Source organism: Paroedura picta, chromosome 12 (assembly GCF_049243985.1).
Source record: "Paroedura picta isolate Pp20150507F chromosome 12, Ppicta_v3.0, whole genome shotgun sequence".
In the NCBI taxonomy this organism is placed as follows: Eukaryota; Metazoa; Chordata; class Lepidosauria; order Squamata; family Gekkonidae; genus Paroedura; species Paroedura picta.
In genome coordinates, this window is record NC_135380.1 from 20577098 (window position 1) to 20602805 (window position 25708).

Genomic DNA, 25708 nt, shown 5'->3' on the forward strand with positions numbered 1-25708 from the left:
AAAGGAATAGAAGACTCAGAAGCATTAGAAAACTAAGTTGGCAGATTAAATGGGCTTGAAAGGGGATTCTTAGACAATTTCATGGTATACGGATCCATCTATATATTTAATAGCCAGGTATGCTTCTGTTGCAGGTTTAAACATTTACATAATGGAACCAGTCAAGGCTACAGCCTAGGCCTCGTCAAACCTAAGGGGAATCTCAGATCCAAGGGTAATCCCATGCTTGCTGAAAAATCTATTTTTTTAAAACACAAACATTTAAAGAAACACTTTTTAAAATGCCAGACACAAAAACATGGTGACTATCAAGAACAGCAAGTGAGGTGGTGTCCAACTGGCCATCCTACCTCCGATGGCTACACCCACCCCTTTGCTTCTTTCATTATTTATTATTTTTGGATTTTAGTCTGCCCTTCCCCAAAGGGTCTTCTCTTGCAATGATATGTCTTTGGGTGCTGAAACAGCGAAGTGGAAGGACAGAGGAGAGTAAAACGGTCTGGAGAGTTGAAGAGAGTAGACATGGGGTGGGACAAGCCAAAGATTGCAGTAAAAGGGATAGGGGAGATATGGGATGTTGCCTGCTCCAGGATTCTTTGTGGATCCCCACTTATCAATGACTATTCACCACCATGACTAAACAGAACCTCTGTGGACTTCTGAATCCCAGTTGTGGGAATGCCAACCATGGGGGTAGGGGAGGCTTCGGCATCCTTGTTTGAGAAATGAGGAGCTGATTGAGAAATTAGGAGCTGAATAAGATGGACCAGCCATGATGGGATTCTGGACGAGATGGATCAGCAGGGCTACTGTTCTTATATGAGGGGAGGGGGGAGAGAAAGGAGAGGTGTACATAACCAGGAACTGCAGCAGTGTGGATAGTTTACCTGTTATGTCTGAATCAGTGGCCAAATGTTTAATGTGGTATTTATTTGTTGCACATATAAATTACCTTTCTTCCATGAGACGGATGCAGGCTTCCCAGACATGCTTTACCTTCAACAGGGCCTCCATGTCCTTTGCCTTTAAGCCCCTGCTGGGTCTCTGTCATGTTCAAAGTGTTTTGCATAAATGAGCTGAGTAATTCTGTTGAGCTGCCTTGTAAAGGGGGTTGGTGTTTAATACCTCTGTGTTTGCAGGTATGGGAATGGCTTGGGATGTTTCTGCCCCTTGTAAAGCAGCAGTCAGCAGGTGGAGCTTTTCATGGGGCTTGGCATTGTCTTTGCCATTTTATTGCTTCAGATCTCATTGGTGTTAAAAGGAGAAGCTACAGGAGCTGCAACCCTAGCAGTGGGATAAACCAGTTTCATTTATTTATTTTATTTATTTGGAGATTTTTATGCCACCCTTCCCTAAGGGCTCAGGGCTGTTTACAGCATGATGTTACAATAAAAGAGTTAAAACATCCAAATTCTTTAAAACCAGTTTTCATTTTTTTTAATCCTCACTTCCCTGTCAGACATAAAGGACCAGGCAACTAATTAATGCTGATGCTGCCCTTCAGATTCTCTCTACAGCAGGGGTGGTTGACCTGTTGTCCTCCAGATGTCCATGGACTACAATTCCCATGAGCCCCTGACAGCGTTTGCTGGCAGGGGTTCATGGGAATTGTAGTCCATGAACATCTGGAGGCTCACAGGTTGACTACCCCTGCTCTATAGGGCTAGGATCACAACCATTATTACTAAATTACTAAATAAATAGTAATAATGGTTGTATGTCATGTATAGCTAGCCTATACTGACCCTATGAAAAAAATCAGTGATCCTAGCCCTGCCGCATCTCTTTTTAAAAAGTAGCATTGTTTCCCAGTCATTCATATTCCTTTTGGGATGGTGGGTGTGGTAAAGAGACTGACCACTAGGTAACCCTGGTTATCCTAGGTTAGCATTTTGCAGGAACCATCCCTTTTACTGCCACAGGACAGCGGCACGTGTTTCTTGGCCCCGCCCTCTTTTTGTGTGTGTGTGTTTATGTTTCTGGGTGACCTTGAGCTAGTCACAGTCTTGTTAGAGCTGTTCTCAAAGGGCAGTTTCTCAGAGCTCTCTCAGCCCCACCTACCTCACGATATTGTTGTGGGGAAAGGAAGGGAAGACAGTTGTAAGCCACTTCAGATAGTGAAAAGTGGGGCATAAAAACCAACTCTTATTCTAGCCATCAGCTAGGGTCTCAGGCTTTCACATCAGTTTGGTGTACTGGTTAGGATTGTGACTTCTAATCTGGCGAGCCAGGTTTGATTCCCTGCTCCCCCACATGCAGCCAGCTGGGTGACCTTGGGCTCACTGGCACTGATAAAATTGTTCTGACCGAGCAGTAATATCAGGGCTCTCTCAGCCTCACCTCCCTCACTGGGTGTCTGTTGTGGGGAGAGGAAAGGGAAGGCGACTGTAAGCCACTCTGAGCCTCCTTCCAGGTAGAGAAAAGCGGTATATAAGAACCAACTCTTTTTCTTCAGCATCAGCTGTGCCTGTTAACTGGAGATGATAGGGATTGAACCTGGTACCTACTTTGAAAGCAGATGCTCTGATACTCAACTACAAAAAAAGGAGGAAACCCTGAAGGAGATACAGGAAAGGGACGTGCAACAGGCAAATGAGACAAAAAAAATTACGAGGAATTATTAGGAGTCCTTAGACCAGGTTCATCTAGTCTCCAACGGCAACCATAGAAACTCCTTTGGAAGACATGAAAGGAATAGTTCCTCTTTATCTCTTCCAACCCCATATGCTGATTGTCCTCAGGATCCGTTACTGAAACATGGTAGTTCTATTTTGTTATCTTGGCTAATAGCAGTTGAACATACCCTCTAGGAATCTTTACTGTCTTTCTCTTTCTCACTGTCTTTTTAAAAGCCAGCTTAAACCACCACGTTGATTTCTGCGGACTTAATGTTATGTGAAGAAGCTTTTCGGTTTGTTTGCTTGCGCCTGGACTCAATGCCTTCAAGCAGTTTGAAGTATTACGAGACAGGGACAGAAGATGATCGTTCTCTTTCATAACTTTACAAATCTGTACTGTCTCTTCTATCTTCTCCTTGACTTGATTAGCTTCCGAGATCTGATGAGGTTGGGCATACCTCAGCTATCCAGGTAAGGGTTTTCAACACATCTAACTTCCCAAATACAAAGCCTCCCTCCCCCCACCCCTTCCGCCTCTTAGATTATTACCATTACTCATTTTTCTTGCACCTTTTCCAGTTTTGTGGCATCCTTCTTGGAACAGGGGGACCACAATTTGGGAAAAAGGAGCAGGATGAATCTGAATCTTGTACACCTGGGGCAAGGGGTGGGGCGAGGCAGTGTGAGAAACAGTGCCCTGTTGGAAGCCACAAGGCAGTATGAGCTGGAAGGGAGGGAGCATAGACAGCCAGCTCTCTGACACCGTGGGAAAGGAAGGATCAGGGAGGCCTTGTTGACAATTGCCAGTGGAGAAGGGTGAGCAGACCCAGGGGGGGGGTGGAAATGGGCCTTTGGGCTTTCCCTAGAGCGCTGAGCAGTGGTAGTGAAAAAGATGCAGCGCTGTTTTCTCTGCCGGCCTTCACATGTACTGCCTCAGTGCACCCTGTCTGGAAGATCCTCTTAATGTCAGAAATAAAGAGAAGGAGGGGGAAATGCATGAGAAGGAGAGAACAGAAGCAATGCTGTGCTACTCCACACAGAAACGCGGTGACTAATGCTCCCGGTTGGCAAAAAAAGGCAGTGTAATCAAAACACCCCCCCCCCTCCAAGTCCTTAAAGTTAGTCATTCTGCAAGCAGGGATCCAAACAGGCAGACGTGGAGGAGAAACCGAACTGCCTGAGCACCCTCTTGTGCAACAGACTAGGCACTTAGTAAGGAATGCTTCTGCTAGGAATACTTCGGCTTCGTCCAGGATGTTCTTAGTGTTTAATTTCAGAAAGGCGCAGCATCCGGGGAGTGGAATGGCTGAAGGGCAATGAGGCACAGGGAAGCTGGTCTGACCTGCAAGCTTTTCATTGACGTGTGGAAAGGGAAGAGTTGTGTCCACAGTGGATTGGCCACGTTGATTTTTAAAAAAATCTCACAGAGATCTTTGCTCAGGCTGAAAAAGAAAAATACAATAAACACAGAGCGTTTGTGCCTAGATCAGGGAGTCTGTGTCCGTGGATTTGTTGTGGTCTTGGTCCTACCAGCCCACATTAACACATCCTCACAATGTGTCAAATGTGCTAGCAAATATTTGTCTCACCCCGCTTCTGAGTAGCTATGTCAGGCTTTCTCCGGTTTCTTGGCGGTCCTGGAAGGGTGGGAGTTAATTATTATTTGATATAGTTTTTAAAAATTGTTAAATGTTTATCAGGTGATATGACCATATATGGTCATGTCAACCCCCCTCATGGCCAATGTTGGGCCTGGAGGAGTGGAGAGGAGCCCCAGGTGGGTAAGTACGCAGCTATGCTTCCCAACCATATTCTGCATGATTGCGCCACTTCTGGTGTTTCTCAAAGCCTGAAGAAAGTTTTAGGGGTCTCTCAATGGTAAAAATGTTGAGAAAGGCTGAGATAAGTATAGCATTTCCCCCCCTCTTCACAGCAACCATGTGAGCAAGGTTAGGCTGAAAAATCACCATGTGAGATTCAAGTTTGAACCAGTATGGTGTAATTAATAGATAGAGTTTCTGACTAGGAGACCCACATTCAAATCCCGACATTTCTGTGGCAGCTTGCTGGGTGGCCCTGAGCTAGTCTCTTGCAGACTAATTTACCTCATCAGATCATTGTTTTGAGACAAAAATGGAGGGGAAAACAATGTTGTAAGCTGCTTCAGGCCCCAATTGGGCAGAAAGGTGGGATATAACCATCTTAATAAATTAATTTAAAATAATGTAGTGGAAATAAATTTAGTCCTGGTCCAAAAATCTAAGTGTTATATCCATCTGACTTTCAGATGAATCCTGCCCGCCTATTCGGCATGCCAGTTTAGTCATGCTAACAGACTCAGTCTGTCGCTCTAGGCACAAAACTGTTTCTTTTCTCTGTGTCACAGAAAAATGTTTAGTACCGCAGATTCCCAAACTGATAGGGTAACCTATGGAATGAACATAGTTTAGTTGTGGAGCATGTGGATTGCATGCAAAATGTCCAAGGTTCAGTCTTGGGCATCTCCGATTAAAGGATTCTCAGACAACAATGCCAGAAAAGACCATCACCTGACACCTTGGAGAGCCTGGATTGGCCACTGTAGAAAGATCTGAGTTCAATACTTAATATATGGCAGACTCTCATATACCTGTTTTTGTATTATAAATTATGGATTTGTAGCCTGGTAGTGAAAAAAATACATACTTTCCTGCACCATCTTGCTAGGATGTTAAAAATCAGTGCATCTAAGCATCACAGGGCCGTCTGAATGAACATAATCGTCTTTGTAATGCTTTTGACAGAGGAAGAATGGCACAATAAAAAACTTTAGCAAGCATCTGCTTGCACTTGACTTGCAGAGGTGCTCAGGGTTTCTTGGACTCAAGCTGTGGGTCTTTTAGTTTTTCTCTGTGTTAGGGCTGTTGGTCATGCAGCACAGAGGTTCAAGCACTAGGCAACTGGAATGAGATGGGATTCTCCAGGGAGCTTTGTGATTGTCTCAGTAATCAAAATAGGTGGGGGATAGAAAAAGGAGTCTGGGATGGGTTCAGAAGAACACAATGCCTATATAGGTGCAATTGAGATGGAGAGCTTGGATGCAAGTCCCAGGGTGTGAAGCTGAGAATGTTGTAATCCAGTATGCGACTTTTTATGTGTCCTCATTTCAACTGCACAGCAGCCTTCTGCAGCAATAGCTCTTGGCGTTGCACAAGTCCTTGTGCTTGTGACCATTATGGCATCAATTATCTATACACCTTGTGACCCACATTTGCTTTACTTTTTGTTTTTAATCCCGCTGTTCCTCCCAAGGGTTCAGGGTAGTGCGCATGGTTCTCTATTTTATCTTCGCAACAACCCTGCAAGGCAAGTTAAGCTGGTGAGAGGTGGCACGGCTAGCTCAAGGTTTTTCACTGAGCACTGGGTTGAACCTAGTAATCAGTAATCCAGCTTAAAAAAACAAACAGTGGTTGGCCAGCAGCCCTGTGAGATCAACCTACTGAACCAAAATAAGTTTAGTATGGAGAGATGTCATACTTTCTCTTTGGCATTGTTTCATGGGAATAATGGCACATGGCATAGGAGGATTGGTTTTTCCTATGGCAAATGGCAATCATCTGACAACATATAATGGTAAGTGCCTTTTTAAAAAAAGTTGCAGTGACTATTCTAAGCAGAGTTTAAAGTGTGTCATTGAGTTGCAACTGACATGGCAACCCATGGAGTTCAATCTCGTGGATGTTGCAAGGCAAGAGATGAGCAGAGGTGGTATGCCTTACTGTTCATACCAACCATAGTTTTCCTTGGTTGTCTCCCATCCAAGTACTAGCACTGACAAGATTGGGCCAGTTTGATCTATTATGGCTACTGAGCAGATAGGAAAAGCTGCGTTTGCAAAGTTTCTATCGAAATCTTAAATGTACAGGAATCTTCTCAGGTGCAAATCCCAAGGGCATGTGAGCCTTAAAAAGCTGAGATCGGCCTGCTTGGCCAACCTCCGAGGCCCCAGGATCCTGGAAGGGCCGATTACCAACCCAAATTCATGACTGTTATTCCTTGGTGTGAAAGCCAATTGCTCATCCACATTTGCAGGGTAGGTAGTGAGGAACTATGGCTGCCATTCTGAGTGGCAGTGAAGTTTGGCAGGTTGGGCTGAGCAGCCACAACAGCAGCAGAATGGAACAGCTGCTGATGCTCACTTGCCTCATCTTTTCCTCTGGGCAGTGGCTTCTCCTCGCTATTGCTCCTTGCTCCTCCACCGGTTCCCAAGGCAAATCAGCAGACAATGGCAAGGAGATGTCATTGCCTGTGGCAGTGGTGCCAAGGAAAATCCCTGAGGGAGTTCTATCTATCTATCTATCTATCTATCTATCTATCTATCTATCTATCTATCTATCTATCTATCTATCTATCTATCTATCTATCTATCCATCTATCCATCTATCCATCTATCCATCTATCCATCTATCCATCTATCCATCTATCCATCCATCCATCCATCCATCCATCCATCCATCCATCCATCATCTCTCTCTCTCTCTCGTATCTTTCTATCTATCTGATTTGGCTCAGGGCAGTTTACATATAACATTGTGGGGTAGTACATGGAACGACCTAAACATATAACAGTCAGAAAACCTTGCCACTTCAGTGTGGGCTTCCTTCATGAGTTTGCTCCCATGACAGCTCCTCTATTTTCTAGGCTCAAGGGTAGTCTTCACCCCACCTACTCCTGATTTTCTAGGCAGTCAATTCATAGACTTTGGAATTGGTTTGGGCACAGTTCCTCTGGTTTGGGCATAGTTCTCTATGCATTTTCCCAGCTGTGGATTCAGTTTATTTTCTTCTTCTTGTGCCTTAGATTTTCAACAAAGATTTTAAAGTGTACCCCTTATTTTTAAAAATAAGGTCTACAAATAATGATATATCAATGCTGTGTGGTAACAACAGTTTAAGCAAGTTCTTAGAATTCCTAGTTTTCATTTTAAAAAGTAAGTCTCTAGAACCTTCTGCTCTGAAGATATAAGGAAAAGGCTATATTTCTATGACCGTTTATGCACTGGAGGTTTCATAAAGGGCTGCAGGCTGGAGTTTTAGTCGTGGCAGGTTGCCCCACCTCTTCCTGCACCCACAAGGGAGAGCATTTGGCCCAGTGCACCTCATCCACCCCCATTCTGTGCTCCTGACAGGGGAGTGGGGCAGTGAAGGTCCCAGTGCATAGACGGTCTATGAGGGAAGAAGCAAGAGACTGACTAAAACAAAAAGGTGGGAATTCAGAGAATCTGTGTAATTTACAACATTATGTCAATATTTTAGAGCAGGAGTCCCCAATGTGATGGCTGCTGACACCTTTCTTGGCTCCCACCAAGTGTTTTTAGAAAGTGGGTGGGATCAAGCAGGGCTTTGGCACAGCAAGACTTCTGATTGGCTATTGCAGATTTCATTGGTTGTGCAGTTTTTTTTTTTTTTAACATTGCTTTGACGGGAGCTTCACTGCTGCTGTATCCATTTTGTGGCTGTACCCACCACGCTGTCAGAATTCCAAAGGTGTCCACAGGCTGAAAAATGTTGGGTACTCCTGTTTTGGAGTCTTTAATAAACCTGAAAGCACTCTTCATTAGGTTGGAAGGGGAGAGAGGGAGTGATTTGACAATGATGACAGACCAGTCATTGAAAGGTTGGTTGGAAGTGAGTAGGACTAAAAAATTGATAGCATGAGGAAAAAGCTGACTCAGAATCAGCTTCCAGACAAAGATTGGGATAAAATTATTCAAAAGAACCAGAAAAAAAACAAGGAATAACAAGAACATCAATAACAAAAAAGGATGCCAACAAAAATAAAGGCCAACAACAGCAAAAAGTATGTGGAAATTGGGGGATGACCCAAAGGAATATAGGGCAAAAACTTGATAGGGGGGGGGGGAGGACGTGGAAAACTAAGTGTTAACTGAGTTCAGTCTATAGTGCAGATATAGGCAGTGATTCTTAAAACACTTTCTTTAGAAGACCTTCTTTGGATTCTGTGATAGGCTGCCAGGGTCTGTAAATTTGCAATCTAATGAGGAAGAACTGCCCGTTTGACTCAATTTGTCCACCCTGGCTGCAAGCCCACGCTTAACTGATGAAAAAAAGCAAAGAATCTGTCTTGACATGTGTTGGGTCTTGGGTAAAAGCTGGGTTGGCTTCCTCGGGGGCAGCCTCTCCTAATAAATAAATCAAGTTTAAAATGGGAAAGTGTCTTCAAAATTAGCTGTAACGAGACATCAAAACTGCATCATCCAACAATAGAAGCTCCCTCCTCTGCTGGAAAGGCATGAAAATATTGTTGAAATACAGGTGAACAGATGGCCACAAAACAGCAGTTACAGGAAATTTTAAGTAAGGCTGTTTCTCTGTGGTTTGGGCAAGTAATACAGGGGTTGTTAACGGAGGAAGCAAAAATGATATTGGTGTTTTAGATTTCTCCTTCTTTTTGTTCATATGAAATTGTCCTGAACCAGATCAATCCACTGGTCCATCTAGTTCAATATTATCTACTCTGAAGAGTTAATTAACATTACAAGGTTAAAAATTAAGAAAACCTTTGAGAATAAAAATAAAAGTATTGGGCTGCTTAGGGTAGAATAACAATAGGATTGCCAACCTCCAGATGGGGCTTGGTGATATCTAAGAAGTACAGCTGATCTCCAGATGACAAAAATCCATTCCCCTGGAGAAAATGGCTGCTTTGGAGGGTGGAGTCTATGGCATTATACCTTACTGAGGCCCCTCCCACTACTCCCCCTATACCCCACCCCCAAATCTCCAGGAATTTCTCAACTATAAGAAACTGCCAACCCTATGACCATACATGGACTATGATGTCTTCAGGGAGTTCCCACCAAGGATCAGGATCAGCCCATGGATCAGATGTGTGCTGGAAGATTCTGCTGCAAAGTTGTTTCTGAGACATACACATGTCCAGTTTGGATTGCGACTATGGCACATAGGGAGAAAGGTATCAGCCTCCCCCTCTTCCAGGGCTACTTGTCTGACCCGGAACAGCCCCAGAGATTCAGTATTTGTCCTGCTGATGAAACTTTCATGTAATCATCAGAATTTTTAAGTTTTTCTAGTAGGAAAATAGCAGCTCCCTGAGGCTGCTTTAAGCCAGAAAACTGGCAGGCAGGAAGGGAAGAAATCCAAGTCCTTTCTACCCTGTCAGAGTTCTTATCTCAGTCATGCCTACATGCAACCAGTAAGGATCAATACAGTTGTAAGAACACTACTGAGTAGACCTGCTTCGGATTGTACTGTAAATCCCCCCCCCCTTTAAAATGAGAGTACTTACCTCTCTGGACTCTAGTGGCTATCGTGTGGAACTGGACCAGCAAGAATTTGTATGGCCAGGTCCCCTCCCCTTGCCACCCTCTCCTGGCCCATCATTGGCCATTTTGGGAGGGGGGTCAACATGACCATATATGGTCACATTACCCAATAATTTTTAAAATTATATTTAAAAATTTACCCCCACCCAATTGGTGAAACCCTCTGGAACTGCCGTGAAACCCCAGTATTTCACAAAACTCTGGTTGAGAAAGCCTGATATAATGTGTAGCTAATCAGGAGGCAAAAGAAAAGGATTGCTAAACCTCAGATGAAACCGGATAAAGACAAATTGCAGTACATTTTGGGGTCACCATTCCCCAAAGATGAGAACAAGATCAGAAATAACTTGGAATATCATAATACTTAATTAAGCCTCTATACTTATTTTAGTAAGGGTAGGAAGGGCTGAGTCAAGAGAATGATTGATGTGAATGTGTGTGAAGAAATGAAAGGTACTTTGACCTGGAAATCGAGGAGACTCCCAAAGATTTCTGCATAACACAAACTAATTAAAGAAAGAAAAAAGGAAGAAGATGTTAATATAGGTCAGGTTTTTTTGTGTGTGCCTACTATTAACTTTTAATATTGGCAAAATAAATTGAAATAAGTGATGTTCGAACCCTTCAGAGAGAAAACCTTTCTCCAATTTATTAATCCATCAATCTCCAAGCACTGTACAGTGTACCCATGCACCAGAATAGGTGTGCAAAAGACTGACGGTTCCTGAGTCACAATTATTTATTTTCTAAAACGTCTCCTGGCTCTGACTTGATGTAAAAAACTAAACGATTAAAATCCCACGCTAGTTGTTGCTGCAAGCCCCAAAAGGAGCCTTGTGGCACCTTGAGGAACGACAGCCGATAGCCCATCAGCGTCCGCATCATCCGAAGAGAAATGGTGGACGGGGACTCCACGCCAGACCTCTCGACCTCACAAACTACAGGGCTTCTCCATCTTTTCCTTCTCCCCCCCCCCCACTTCCTCCCTATTCTTTAACAAACTTAATTTGCAGCTCCATGAGCTTTTCCGGGGAAACATGAAAGTCTACAGCCGTTGTGGGATGCTTCTGCAAGACAAAAAGGGGTATTATTATAAAGTTGTTTCTCTAGACGCTTTTCTAGGGAGCAACACACCAGCTACCCTCCCTCAGCGTCCCAATAAGAGGGACCCTACAGCAGGGGTAGTCAACCCGTTGTCCTCCAGATGTCCATGGACTACAATTCCCATGAGCCCCTGCCAGCAAACGCTGGCAGGGGCTCATGGGAATTGTAGTCCATGAACATCTGGAGGAACACAGGTTGACTACCCCTGCCCTACAGCATCCCTGCTTTGCCGGGGTCGGATCCCGGGGAGAAAAACGATGCTTGGTCGCATGACCCCAGTCTGAGGAAGAGTGCTTGCAGGCGGAAGCTCACGCCTTGAATAAATAAACCCGCCTTGAGTTTCCTACATTTAATAAATAATAATAATAATAATAATAAATCTTGGTTGGTCTTAAAGGTGCCACTGGACTCAAGTTTTCTAGGGACGGGACGTTCCGCTTAACCGCAGGGTGGAAAGGGTTAACTCAAGCCCCGCCTAACGCTGCCGCCGCCTCCGAGCGCGCGACGCGGCGAAGCTTCGCAGCGCGCCTCTGACCTCACTTCCGGAAGGTGGGCGGAGTACGGAGCCGGCATTTCCGGGGAAAGAGCGCCGGACGCGGGGGGCCATGAGTTGGTGAGTTGCAAACAGGGGGTGGAGGCGGGGTCGCGTCCGCGCGCTCCTTTTGCTGACCCCGGCCCGGCCCCTGTGGCCTCCCCGAAAGGTTTTCTCTCGCCGGCCGCCCCGCCTAGCCTGTCTGTGGGGACCCGGCAAGGTGTCTTCCTCTCTTGGCGTTTAGTAGCGCGCCCACTCGGTCTCCCCGGCGGGGCAAGTCGGGGCTCTGGGTGAAGCCAGAGAGTGAAGCAATGCAAGCAGCTGCCTGCCGCAGATTCTATCTTGACTGTAATGGGTGCCTAATTGCCGGCCTTTCTGAACTGTTCCTCCCGCGAATTAGTTCTTGCCTCTACCTTGGCGGTTGGAAGATCACGGAAGGGCTGGCTTTCCTGTGAACTGATGAAAGAAGGGAGTTCATTCGTGCTGTTAGCCCTGAAGTTAAAGGGAGCCTCCACATGCAGAGGCAGTAAATCGCAGGAGGACAGTGCCGGAAGGAAGCATCTAAGGAAGGCCCTGGCATCTGTGCTTTGTTATTGGCACTCCAGGGCAGCTAGTTGGCCACCATGAGACATGGGGTGTTGGACTCATCCAGCAGGGCCGCTCTTATGTTCTTATCCTTACAGCAACCCTGTGAGGTAGGCTAGATTGAGGAAGAGTGGTTAGTATGAAGTGATCGTGGATGAGTAAGGCAGCTGAACCTGAGCTTGAGTAACAGAAGGGGGAGGGGGCTGTTGCCTTCATGTTCAGCTTGTTGGTTTTACATAGACTTTTAAGTGGTTACTTTGTTAGCACAGTCCTGGTCTGAATAGAGTTAGTAAATCAATTGTCATGTTCTTCATTAACTCTGAGCATTTTAGCAGTCAGACTTCACTGGCCCCCAAAACATATGCCTGGTTTTGATCAGGGCCGTGGCCCCAACCTGGTGGAATGAGTTCCTGTCTGAGATTGCGGTCCCGACAGAACCATCACAGTTCCACAGGGTCTGTAAGACAGCACTCTTCCACAGGCCTTTGACTGAGGCCAGGGTGGCTTAACATCATGTAGGCTTTCCACGTCTCTTCTCCAGGTGTCCCCCCTCCTTCTTCTTGGTCGGACATATGTCCCCAGCCAATAGCCAGTCTGCAGACCAGGTGGAAGATGGGTGGGGTGGGAAGGGGCATTTAGACACTCAGCCATTTATGCCACTACTGCCACCATTTTAAATAACATTATTATTATTAATAATAGATAATAGATTTGTAGACTGTCCTCTGCAAGTAGGCTCAGGGCAGTTTACAAAATAATTAAAACATTCATAATCAAATTTTAAGTATCCATAGTAAAAACAATTGCTTCTCATAAGTATTTCCTCTGCTATAAGGATCCAACCATAGTTTTTGTTGAATAAGGAAGATGTCCTCTTGAGCCACTCACTAAGTCTGTGCTGAGGACCATGGGATCTACAAGTACTAAAGCCATGTAGGATGAGAACTGTCATATGAAGGGGAATCTGGTGAGACTGCATGAAAGAGCTGACTGATTCCAACCCAGTGTTAATTATGTAAGAATGATGCTTACAGGTATACCAGGGAGGAGGAGATATAGTATATTGAATGGTTCAAAAGTGAACTAATTGCTGTAGATATATATCTGTTGTGGGGGAGAAATTATTAGATTCAAAATAAATCTGGAGTGGGAATAGTTGTAAATTTTATGCATGGACAGTTAACTTGGGGACTTTGCCTCAGTTACATTGCTAGTAAGTCATAACTGAGAAGTGTATAATTTTTGTGTAGTTGGTAGATACCTGGGGGGTAAAATGGTAATGACTGGGGAAGGCACTGGCAAGGCCACCCTATATTGAGTCTGCCCATGAAAACGCTGGAGGGCGTCACCCCAAGGGTCAGACATGACCCGGTGCTTGCACAGGGGATACCTTTTACCTTTTAAATATATTCATGGGATGGGATGATGATGGCTAATGTAGTGGGATGGCCATCCAGTTCCAAAGACAGTTAGGCTGTTCAAATTCTATTGAAGTCCACAAAAGTTGAAATTATCCTGTTATTTATTGGGGATGAGCTTTAACTGCATAAACTTATTTTACCTTCCATGAAAAATTAAAAGTATTTTTTTTTACAGTAACCATTAGCTGTTTCATTGGTACATACCATTCAGGTGGGTAGCCAAGCTGGTCTGAAGCAGCAGAACAATGTTTGAGTCCAGTGTCACCTTTAAAACCAACAAAGTTTTATTCAGGGTATAAGCTTTTATGTGCATGGACACTTCTGCAGATTCAGTAGAACAAAACTTCTTGTTTATACCTTAAATAAAACTTTGTTAAAGGTGCCACTGGACACAGATTTAGTTGCAATACATACCATATTACTCTTATATATCACAATCAGATAGCCTCTGTTTGTGGTGAACATGAATGTGCCTGCTTTGCCCTCCTTGCACTCTTGCGCCCTCTGCCTCTTGTATACAGAGTGCAACTGAAAGTTTCTAAATGTGGGAAACATGCTGTCAAACTTCAGTTTGTTTTTGATTTGAATGCCTAAGGCCAAACGAGATAGCATAGTCTCAGATGTGTGCAGAATTGGGCTTGTTGCTCAGTCTAGGGCATGTGTGTCTGTGAGTGCACACACCTTGGATTGCAGAGCAAAGACGAGAAAGGAGCTGGAGCCCCCTCCACCTGCTTTTTAGTAGGCTCTGTGTGAAAAGGAGGGTAAAGTGGTTTTAGGGTAGAAAAATGCAAGCAAAGAGATGTCTGTGCTTCAGCTCCCCTTAAACTGTTGTTCATCTTTTGCTTTATAAGCAGTCTGTAGGACGAAGCATCCTCCTATTGCTACACTTATTTGCCCTTTTGGTCCTATATTGTAATTGTTCTCCATACAAGGAATGGTATTAAGAGAGAACTATTTAAGAATGGATAGTATGGTGTTAATTTTCTAGTTAGCTTCCATTTTTTAAAACATGGGCAATATGGCATTTGGATGCTGTTACTGTCACAAATCTGTTCCTTGTGAATTAAAAAATTATCAAAAGCCAATAGAGCTGCTTGATTTATGCAGTTGCCTCTTGCTGTTGTAGCATTTAGCAATTTGCATTGCAGTAGTTTGTATTTTCACCCTAAATCAAACAATACTTTGAGACCGCAGCTGCACTAGAATGCCAGAGTTAAGCTGAATGACCAGCAGATTAGTTCTTTTAGGATTCTGACCTGTTTTGTCAGACTGCATATTGGATGTCATTTTTCACAAGGAAATAATACATCTATCCAAAGCTGTATAGCTTTGAGAAGTCGTGACAATGTTAGGAGACATGTAGAAAATGTATGTCGGATATTTAACTGAACTAGGAAGTGCGTTGAATTAGGGGGGGTGTGCTTGTTCCTGTGAAAAGGTCAATCTGTTGGCTGCATTCTGATGTGTAACCAAATCCTGGAATTTCTGCCAACTCTTGGCATGAATGCATTTTGCAGGAATGCTAGGCTGCTCTGTACCATGCTAAGTTTGGAAAATAGAATATATCCTATTTCTCCCACTTTCTCTCTGTTGTATTAGTGGGATTATTCTCTCTGTGTGTATCTCTAGCCCGAAGTGGTTGCAATGTGAAGTTTCTGATGTCTGCATTTAATAGCCTTTATACTTAAGGGAAATTAGCCATGAAAAATAGTGACTGGCCCAAGGCTGCACAACGAGGCTAAGGCTGAGTAGGGATTTGAATTCAGGTGTTCTTTTTATCAGTCAAATGCTCCCTCTTGCTTTGAAGTGTACTCCCAGCAGCAGTTAAATACCAGCCACTCAACACTATAAAACCTATCAAATCAAATTATTGAGCATGTGCAAGCCAGAAAAGAAAAAAATCGCTTACATTTTCTTATATTTTCCTACCCTTTTCTAAAAGTTTGATCGGGGTGTGAATTTTTAAAAATGATGTGAGCTTTCCTGAGTCACTCAAGACAGGGTGGAATACAGAATGAATGAATGAATGAATGAATGAATGAATGAATGAATGAATGAATGAATGAATGAATGAATGAATAGACACTTGGATAGGAATGTATATATGTATGCATGTAAAAATAAAATCTATAGATATATAGGTTAAACATTTATCAGGTGATATGGTCATATATGGTCATGTCAACCTGCCCATCCATGGCCAATGGTGGGGGTGGAAAGGGAAGTGGCCCTGGGTGGGCATGGACACAGCTGTGCTTCCTAACCATATTCTGTGCCATCACACCACTTCTGGGGTTTCTTGAAGCCTGGAGAATGTTTCTCAAGTGTAAAAACGTTGAGAAACGCTACATTAGACTTGAAAATCTTGAGAAACATTATTAGAATGACACTTCTTCATCCTTGTATGGAGCCTTGTGCTTTGGGAGTATGCCTTTTGGGTGCCCAAGCACCTAATGGGTGCCCAGGTGCCCTGATCAGAAGCTAAGCATGGTCAGCCCTGGTCAGTTCTTGGATAGGAGGCCACCAAGGAAGTCTAGGGTAGCTCCACAGAGGCAGGCAATGGTAGACCATAACTTCTTGCCTTGGAAACTCCATGGGGTCACCATAAGTCTCCTGCAACTAGACAGCACTTTCCACCACCAGTGATGTTGGTATGTTTTGATGTAAAGAAAACAGGCCACGTTTGCTTCTTATGTATGTGATCAAAAGGGTCTTTATTCTCGCTCACCTTGGTTTATGTCAAGTGCTTGAGCCTCCCCCCTTGTTACTAGCTTTGTAGATTGAGGATATGCATTGGAAGAACCCAGCTGCGTTTTCACTTCCTTCTGCCATTCAGTAGTAAAGATTTCCAGCTAAAAAAGAAAGCAACAGTTGCCATGTTGGACTAGTTGCAGCAGAGACCTATTCTCCATGTTGAAGTTATATTTGCTCTTCTAGGCTGTATCCCTTAAGTCAGCATCTGTGTCACCCAGGCACAGTGCACAAGAAGCTTGTCAGTCGTACGATCAGTTTGTCCTGATTGTAAACTGTACTATTCCAAGGCTGGCAGTCACTGAGTAATTGTGTGTGCTCTGCGGTATAAGACCGTATGCAGCGTGCGCTCACTCATGCCATAAGCAATATTGTTATTGTTCTAACAGGCTTGGAAATTTTAAACACCTATTACCATTTGCAAGCCTAATCCTCAGCCTGGTTTAATCACAACACTGGCAGGGCAAAAGAATTTCATCCTTCAGCTTTGCACAGCAGTTTCTTTAAAGAGGTTGCACATGCAGTCTTCGCAAGCTGGTGCTACACCGGCCATGCAGTGGTGCTCTAGCGCGCTAGCGCTTGTTCGTTTTTGGATTACCTTTCTACTCAAAGGTCCTCAAAGAGTTTTGCAGCCAGTCAAAATGCATGCATTATAAAATCAACGTCGTTTTAGCTAAAAAGTATGAGGAAGTAATCTTCAATAAGTTCTATTCCAGAAAAGTAAATTTTATTTATTTGGATTTATATACTGCCCTCCCTGGTGGCTCGGGGGGGGGGCAGTTCTTTCATTTAATCTGGATGGCTGCTGAGATGGCACCAACCCTGGGTAGGGTTGCCAACATGTTGGGAATTCCTGGAGATCTGGGGGTGGCACAAAGGGAGGGACCTCAACAGAATTCAGAGCCATAGAATCCACCCTCCAAAGTAGCCAATTTCTCCAGGGAAACTGACCTTTGTAGTTGTAATTCAGGAAGATCTCCAGACCCCATCTGAAGCTTGACAACCCTAGCTCTAGGGTGGGGAAGCTGCATGATCTAGGGGTTGAGGCTGAAAAAAGCAGCCAAAGATCATCTACCAGATCTGGATCTCAGAGCCCTGTTGGGGCCGTATGGGTACAGACAAGCCTTCAAATAAGGCTGTTATCCTTCTGGCAGCATTGCAGCTGTAGCGGCTGAAGGCCCCGCTTAAATGAGATTTTGGACGTGGGTAAAGTCACATTGCTCTCTTTTTTCTTCCCACCTGCAAGATGTCTCAGTCAGGGACTTAGGGTGCCAAGGATAAGTTCTGCCTGCCTGCCATGGAGATTAAGAGTCCTTTCCCTATAAAACATGACCGTCTTCTTCAGAAGTTTTCCTGTGTTCCCCTTTTCCACTTTAATCCTGGACCATTTTCTGGGATTGCCAGTTCTCACTGCAGAGCACCTCAAGCAGCTTTTTCAATGCATGGAATGTTTTTTAAAAGCATCCTGCCAAATGGTATGCTTGTGGAGCTGCTTTTGGAAAATGTCAGCCAGAGGCCATATTTCCCTGCTCTGAGTTTTCCTGTTTTGGTTCCTGGACCAGGATGGACATTTCAGTCAGTTTGCGTGTAATGGCTTTCGTGGACATTTTGACGTAGGCACTTAGAATTACTTTGGCCTTTTAAAATTCAGTGCTTTTGATTGTTTTGCCTTTTTGGCATAATATTTCCAGGTAGGAAACATGTTAGGATTTAATTTTTTTAAGGGCTTGATGCTTTGGTACATCAAACAAGGAGCTTCTTCTATTTAAGTTTCTTGGAAGGAGTGGAAATTAAGTGTTAAATTTAACTGTGCGAAGACTGCCTGCTCTCACGTGAACTTTCTACTGCTTTGTGATCTTCTTTGAGGCAATGTTCTAACACCATCTGAGGAAGTACTCAGTGCATAGAGAGCCTATTGCGGTATAGGGGTTAGAGTGTCAGACTAGAATCTGGAAGACCCAGGTTCAAATCTCCACTCTGCCATGGAATCTTGCTGAGTGAGCTTGGACCAGTCATACACAATCAGCCTGACCTACCTTACAAGGTTGTTGTGAGGATAAAAGGTAAATGATATAAACCAAGTTGGGTTCCCGTTGAAGAGAAGGTCAGGGTACAAATGAAAGAAACAGACCAAAAAACCTCGGGGCAGACCCTTCTGAAGAGTGCCACCGAGGTTGCAGAATTCCTCCCACGAGATTTTTACTGCTTCATCTTGAGTAACTTCTAGATGCCAGAAAATGTGGCTTTATTTTATAGGGCTTCTAGAGTTACACCTAGCTAACCTGTCTCTGCTGATCAGCATCCTATATTGTTACATTTTGTTTGCCTCTATTGCGGGTATGGATATTTAATTGTTTTTGGTGGATTTTATAATGCTTTGTTAGCCACCTTGAACCTTCAGTCACATGGAACTGCCTAATACTGAGTCACAGTGTTGGAGTTCTCCAAGCTGACGGGCAGCAGCTCTCCAAGGTCTCAGGAAGTGGCCTTTCATGTCACTTCCTGCACGATCCTTTTAACTGGAGCTGTTGGACTTTCTGCATGCAAAGCAGATGTTTTACCATTGATCCATGGCCCTTTTCCATCTTGGGGAGTTTTAATTGAAAAGCAGATGTGGTGGCAATGGTGGAAAGTACCATCAAGATGTAGGGTGACCCTAGGGTTTTCAAGACAAGAGACTTTCAGAGGTGGTTTGCCATTGCCTGCCTCTGTATTGTGACCCTGGACTTGGTGGTCTCCCATCCAAGCTGTAACCAGGGCCAACCTTGCTTAGCTTCTGAGCTCTGACAAGAAAACTGATCAGGCTTGCCTAGGCCATCTGGTCAGAGGGAAAAGTGAAATACTGACATTTTAATAAATAGCCATGGATGCTTTGTGACATCTATTCCAGTGATTTCCAGCCCTTCATCAGAACTTAAACCTTCCTTCCTCCCCAGTGATCCAGGAGGAATCTACTACCAAATTCACCATTGTATCCCATAGTGCAAGGATAGTGCCAACAAATACTGGCAGGGGCTCATGGGACATCTGGAGGACCACAGGTTGACTACCCCTGCCATAGTGCATTTGCTCTGCCCCAATATATAGTACTAGTTTTTGTTGCTATGTTTCCCCTGCTTCTTCCATCCAAATATTGTTGCTCAGATGCTTCTGAAAAGCTAGGCAGTTATTGTATGTACTCCAATATATTTGCTACTGTCTAGTGACCTGCTTTTATTGCTTATATATGGCTGTCTTTTTGTACTTTGTAAAGGCCTATGGCTGATTCTATGATTAATTATAGTGGTTTAATGACAATGGACTTGTACGTTTGTATATCAATGCATTATGAAACTAATAAAGTTCTGGCAGTGATCTTAGCAGACTTATTAATTAAAACTTTGTGCTTCTGGTACGTAAAATGGAGATGTACTTCCAAAGCAGTGTGTTTAGATTGAAGAGGCATTTGGCTATTGTTCAGCTGCAAACAAAATTTTGAATCAAACATTTTACATAATAGAACTGAGACAATTAGCTAGAATAAATAGAAGATTAATTCCCTAAAGAATTCTTCTTTGCTTTAAGGTTCCTCCCTCCTGTTCTTTGAGTCATAACTTGCTAAAAGCCCAGTGCTAGAATTGAGAAAATTGATATTATAGAACAAAATTGCATTCAGAGATCCACAGCATGACACATTTCTCGACTTTAAGTAAAAAAAAACCTCTAATAATAATAATGATGCATATGGGAGGGGGAGCATCAAAATTACACATTCCATTACAAATGCAAAGTTTGAGTGGAAAGATTTTTATTCCCTATGTTGATGTATGAAACAGAAAGAGTTCATTTTCTCATGGTAATTGGGTATTGGAATTGGGAAGGCTAATTGCTACAAATCTTTTTTCTGTATTTAGTGATTCAGATGTAAGAAGCATCTTACATTCTTTGTTCAGCAGGTACAGTGTGGCACAGGATTTTTGTAGATTGAAAGCAATCAGGGCTGGTAAGTCACGGTCTGGAGATTCACCTTGTACTTTAAAGTGCTGTCACAATTTTATTGCTCACTTCCTCCGAGGAGCTCAAGCACATTCTCTCTTTTCCCATCATATCCCTACAACAACTCTGTAAGGTAGATTAAGCTGAGTGTGTATATAAGACTTCCCCAGGATCTGCTAATGATCTTTGTAGCAAAATGGGGATTTGAACCGGGACCTCCCCAGTTCTAGTCTGTGTCTTTCCCCATGACATCACACAGGCTTTCCTAACCATTTCCTCTCAAGGTGGGTTTAAAAGATCACCACCAGGCAACCCAGCAGCACGCTGCTGCCATGTACACTTCACCACCATCTCACAGTGCACAATTCTTTGTAGAGAGGCAGAGTATCCACAAATGCTGTGCTTTATGGTTTGTGCAGTTCAAGTGTACAAAATGCATGCACCCAAGACCCACCTTGAACAACTAGAAGGCAAACTGTATAAATGTAGCAGGTTTGGAACACATATTCAAGCAGAGTTGGGGCTTTTTGGTACATTCAGAAATGGTAGCAAAGCCAGACCTGAGAGAGATGAATTCACATTCATTTCTCACTGTGCCTAACATGGTAGCTGTTACAAGAGCAGGCATCTCTGCCCTCTTTTTAATAATAACACAACTCAAGTGTAACTGAGGGGAAAAGTGATTTGTAGAATCTCTTCCTGGCAGTAACACTTAAGCTACAAGTGACCTATTTTGAGTCTCTGCCCTGTTCCAAGGTTTGCGGATAAGGCAAAAAGCAAAACCTGTTTGCAAATCTGGTGGACCAAAGTTGAGACATCATAACCTTCTAATCCCATGCAGGTGTTCTTGCTGGTTCTCTTTCAGAGCACAGTTGCGCAAGGAGAGACTGCCTGCTGTGATGGAGTCTTGTGTCCATGCTTTGTTGTCTTCATCTGTGCAGTGGGCAAGGGCCAAACGAGGCATGATAGCAGCAGGTGTGCTCTCATAGAATCATAGAACCATAGAATCATAGAGTTGGAAGGGGCCATACAGGCCATCTAGTCCAACCCCCTGCTCAACGCAGGAGTAGCCCAAAGCATCCTAAAGCATCCAAGAAAAGTGTGTATCCAACCTTTGTTTGAAGACTGCCAGTGAGGGGGAGCTCACCACCTCCTTAGGCAGCCTATTCCATCTACACTCATCTCACTTCTCCGTCCCCACCCCCATTTCATTGTATTTGCATAGACTCTGGGGAAGAACTGCTCCAGGCTGCACACAGGAAAGGTCAAGTGGGACAGTTGTCCACTTTTCAGTTGGCTGTCCACTTCTCAGCTGGCTTTCACCTCCCACCAAAAGCTGTCTTGAGGCCAGCCTTGTGCATATATTGTCACAAGCCCACACTTGGATACCATGCCCCATGAAGGTGGGCCCACTAATAAAAGGAGGGTGAATTCAGAACAGAAGCCTGGAGGGAGGTGCAATAGCTAGTTAGTTTGGCTGGTCAGAGGGACATTGCTAAGAATCTTAAGGCAGCAGCTTCAGGTTCCATGCTGGCCAGCTTGGTTGGGTGAACCGATAACTCAGTGGCCGAGGATGCGGTTGCATACACACAGTCTTGAGTTTGATTTCTAATTAAAGAAAGAACTCAGTTTGCTGGGAAAGATCTAAGAGAGCCAGTACTGGTCGGACTAAGCAATTCTTGGCCAGCTGCACTGATGGAAGAAGCATCTTGATGGAGAACTGGAGGTAACCTTGAGTCTCCAAGGCTTTTAGCCCTTTGAATGCTCTTCCACAGCATTCTTAAGCAGTACATTTTTGAGAGGGGTGGGGATGCTGCTGAGCTTCAGGAACTTCATTCCGTTGAGAAATAAGCCATTGTCAAGACGGTTACTTTTCCGAAATCCGCAATTCCTGCCTTCTCTAGCGGCAGAATTGCACATTCGTCCTTTTGCATGCGGTGTCCTCATTTTTTTGCATATGAATGCCAGAGGGGATCAATCTCTGGAGATCTGTCTGTGTATAAAAGCACACAATCGCCCTCAGTTCAGTTTGTCAATAGCTGGCAGAGACCACATTGACTGTAATAGTTGCTAATTCATGCCGAGAAGGCCGGGGCGAGTTCGAGCCGCTGCTTCTTGAATGAATTGTGTTATTCACTCAGTGCCGGAATGCCGTACGTCTTTGGAGGGGGAAAGGGTCTTGATGACGCGCAGACTCGGTTGTGGGAGGTCAGAGTTATTCATTGAGGCTGCAACAACTCTTGAGTGAATGAGGTAATTACAACATGTGTGTGCAGGGGTCTATTGTTGAGGGGTTCTTGCCCTGCTCCCAAATGTCAGTGTAAAATATGCCTAGCATTTATATCACTTTGCTTCCTGGGAGCTCTGCATAAACAGGGAATGGACTCTATTTCAGACATTCATCCTTGAGTGTTTTCTTTGTGCTGGGGATCCACCACTGCTTGGTTTAGTTTGAGCGTGCTGCCCATCTCCCAACAATGGGCCCTCAATCCAAGGCTTGCCTGCAGCTTGGATTTGAGACAGAGCACTGGGACAACAGGAGGGAGAAGCCTAGTCTTTAATTCTGAATCTGATCAGGGCTTGCGGCTTCTGTAAGCTATCTCAATTTCCCCATCTTTAAAAGTGGGAATAGAACATTGCCTCACACGAATGTTTGAAGGCTTAATTAATGTCTGCAATAGCTCTTGATGGTAATTAGAAGATGGGTGTAACCGTTGCGAGATGCTGGTCTTTCCTCCTCCCTGATAACCTTTCATCTAAAAAAGCATCACGAACGTGCGTCACTCTTGGCGGCGAAGGAGGGTCCATGTGCATTCCCGTTTCGCTAAAGGGCAAAGTGGAGAGCTTGTGAATGACCGGCCATTATAGCAAAAGGCTCTCCGTTGGAGACAAATCAGTGGCCCAGTTCTCCATTCCTGGTACATAACTTTTCCTTTGGTTTGGCCGCAGGGCAAACTTGAATGAAGGTGGCAGGGGGCTTGTGCGGCATACGAGATAATGTTTGGCACAAAGATGCGGGCAGACTCTTGAGAGACAAGCCTGTGTCTAAAGAGATAGAAGTAGCGAGAGGAGGACACAGAACGCTTGCTTTGGATAAGACTAGTAATTTGTAGAATTGCTTTTGGTAGCTGTGTACATTGTAGGTAGCTCTTGGCGTGAAATAAGAGTGACATTGAAGGAATGGTGCAATTCAAGGGGCTTTGTGCTTCTCTCACCACATTTTCATGTGTTTCTCATGCAGACATAATGCTCTTTAGATGTACGCCTAAAAAATTAGCATCGGTGTTTACAAATGTGCATCACTTATGGAGGCTAGTGAGGATGCTGTGGTGGCTCCTTAGATTTTGGAAGGGTGTGTGGCATGGCAGTAATACAGAAGCTTCCTTCTTCAGTCCTTCATATGTCCAGTTGAAGAATTTCCAGGAGCAAGCAATTGGGTAAGCTTTCCTGAGGTGTGGGAGAGACACTACCAGTTAGTAGACACTGACTTAGATGGACCAATAATCAGATGTGGTTGAAAGTTGCTACATATATTTGTTGACCAACTCAAGTGGGCCCTAAAGATGCTTTCGAAAGGTAGGGTGAGTAGTGCCTTTAGTCTCAATCCATGTACAGGTCACATTTCTTTGAGTGTTCATTTTGTTATTGGAATACTGTATTAGTTTTCCAAGTATGCTGTTCTGGAGAACAGTAAAGGCCTGCTGAGGTAAGTTGTTCAATTTGTTGTGTCTGGAAGGCCTGCCAAGGCAAAGTAGTTGCTTGGTTGCTTTGGGTGGGCCTTTGGAGTATAAACATGTATTTAGCAGCTCCTTAAGGGCAAATAGGTCACCTAGGCTTCAGCAGGCATCCACAATAATTACGATTCTCCTGAGGTCCTAAGTAACGGATGTAGACAAATGTTCCAAGTGCCTAGCGGTTTCAGCTTTAGGAAGACCTGGTATTAGAAGACTTGTTTTTTATACCCCGCTTTTCACTGCCTGAAGGAGTCTCAAAGCGGCTTACAATCGCCTTCCCTTCTTCTACCCGCAACAGACACCCTGTGAGGTAAGTGGGGCTGAGAGAGCTTTGACAGAACTGCTCTATAAGAACAGTTATCTCAGGACTGTGACTAGCCCAAGGTCACCCAGCTGGCTGTATGTGGAGGAGCAGGGAATTAAGTCCGGCTCATCAGATTAGAAGCTGCTGCTCTTAACCACTTCACCAGTGGTTCTCAACCTGGGGGTCGGGACCCCTTTAGGGGTTGAATGAGTCAAGGGAAGCTTTAATCAGGGGTAGTCAAACTGCGGCCCTCCAGATGTCCATGGACTACAATTCCCATGAGCTCATGGGAATTGTAGTCCATGGACATCTGGAGGGCCACAGTTTGACTACCCCTGATTAAGTGCTAGGATAGTAATTTTGGCATGGTAGCTGTTGTGATGTCTATTAGGGAGATTAAAAAAAAATGCTTGTTGTGCACTCCGAGAATGTAGCATACGTGTGAATTCCATGTTCACTTTGTTCATTAATAAGTAATCGGTTCTCTGGTTCTGTAGGTGATAATCCTGTAGACCAGGATGGTTGGTAAGTTATTGCTCCAGTCTAACTGGAACGAGTGCTTGGCATTCATTGAATGAAAGATCAGAAGAAAGAAAACAAAGGAAACTTGCATTCTTTGCTTTCTCTTTTATATAGTGTCAGTCTTGCATTAAATATAGCTTCAGATCCTTTTATATATATTCCCTGAAGAAATATGCGCAGGAGGCAGTTTTTCAGGCTCACACCATTATGTGTGTGAAGCACATCAAAGTGCAGCATCCCACCTGGACCAGTACTTTTGGGGACAGGAGACCAGAAACAGCTGGAAGCCATAGACTTTTTCTTTTTTCTTTAGGCATGTTTACATCTGAATTTGACAGGCCCAATTCAAATTGAGGCTGCAGTTGTAAGCATGTTTATCAGGAGGTGAGCAACTTTCCAGATTCCATAGAAAACTTCATCAGGCTGTTCATAATGGGGGGAGGAGAGAGAAGAGACTGTTTTATGATATGAAGGAAAATCCTAAAGGGCTGGATCCAAGAAGCTTTTCTTTTTGTTTAAAAGGAAGGAGGCATCCTCTTCAACCACTCAAAAAAGTTATGGTGAGAATTGGTCAGAATTGCAGGATCTATAGGTAGGAAAGCCAGAGGGGGATGGTGTCAGGTGTAGAGAGGAGTAGGGTGAAATTGAATGAGAAAGCGGGCCAGACCCTTCTTAAAGTCTGCAGTTTGTAGATTTCTTCAAATCAGTCCTTAATTAGAACTGGATGGTGCTGGGTGTAAAACAGATTTAAAGATGTAACAGAGCAGAGCCATGTCTGAGTAATGAAACATATTTTAAGCTCTCTCCCCCCATTAT

At 44.1% G+C, this 25708-nt stretch overlaps 1 protein-coding gene across 2 annotated transcripts in view; it reads left to right on the plus strand.

The window, feature by feature from the left end:
- The first annotated feature begins 11594 nt into the window (after positions 1–11594).
- BIN3 (bridging integrator 3) overlaps positions 11595–25708 on the plus strand; it is a 93375-nt gene continuing 79261 nt past the window's right edge. Inside the window, exon 1 of one of the 2 annotated variants that reach the window (XM_077305319.1) lies at positions 11595–11681. In XM_077305319.1, the coding sequence (XP_077161434.1) occupies positions 11674–11681 (8 nt within the window). In that variant the 5' untranslated portion in view covers positions 11595–11673. The remainder of the gene's footprint in view (positions 11682–25708) is intronic. The other variant, XM_077305323.1, reaches the window with a different exon arrangement.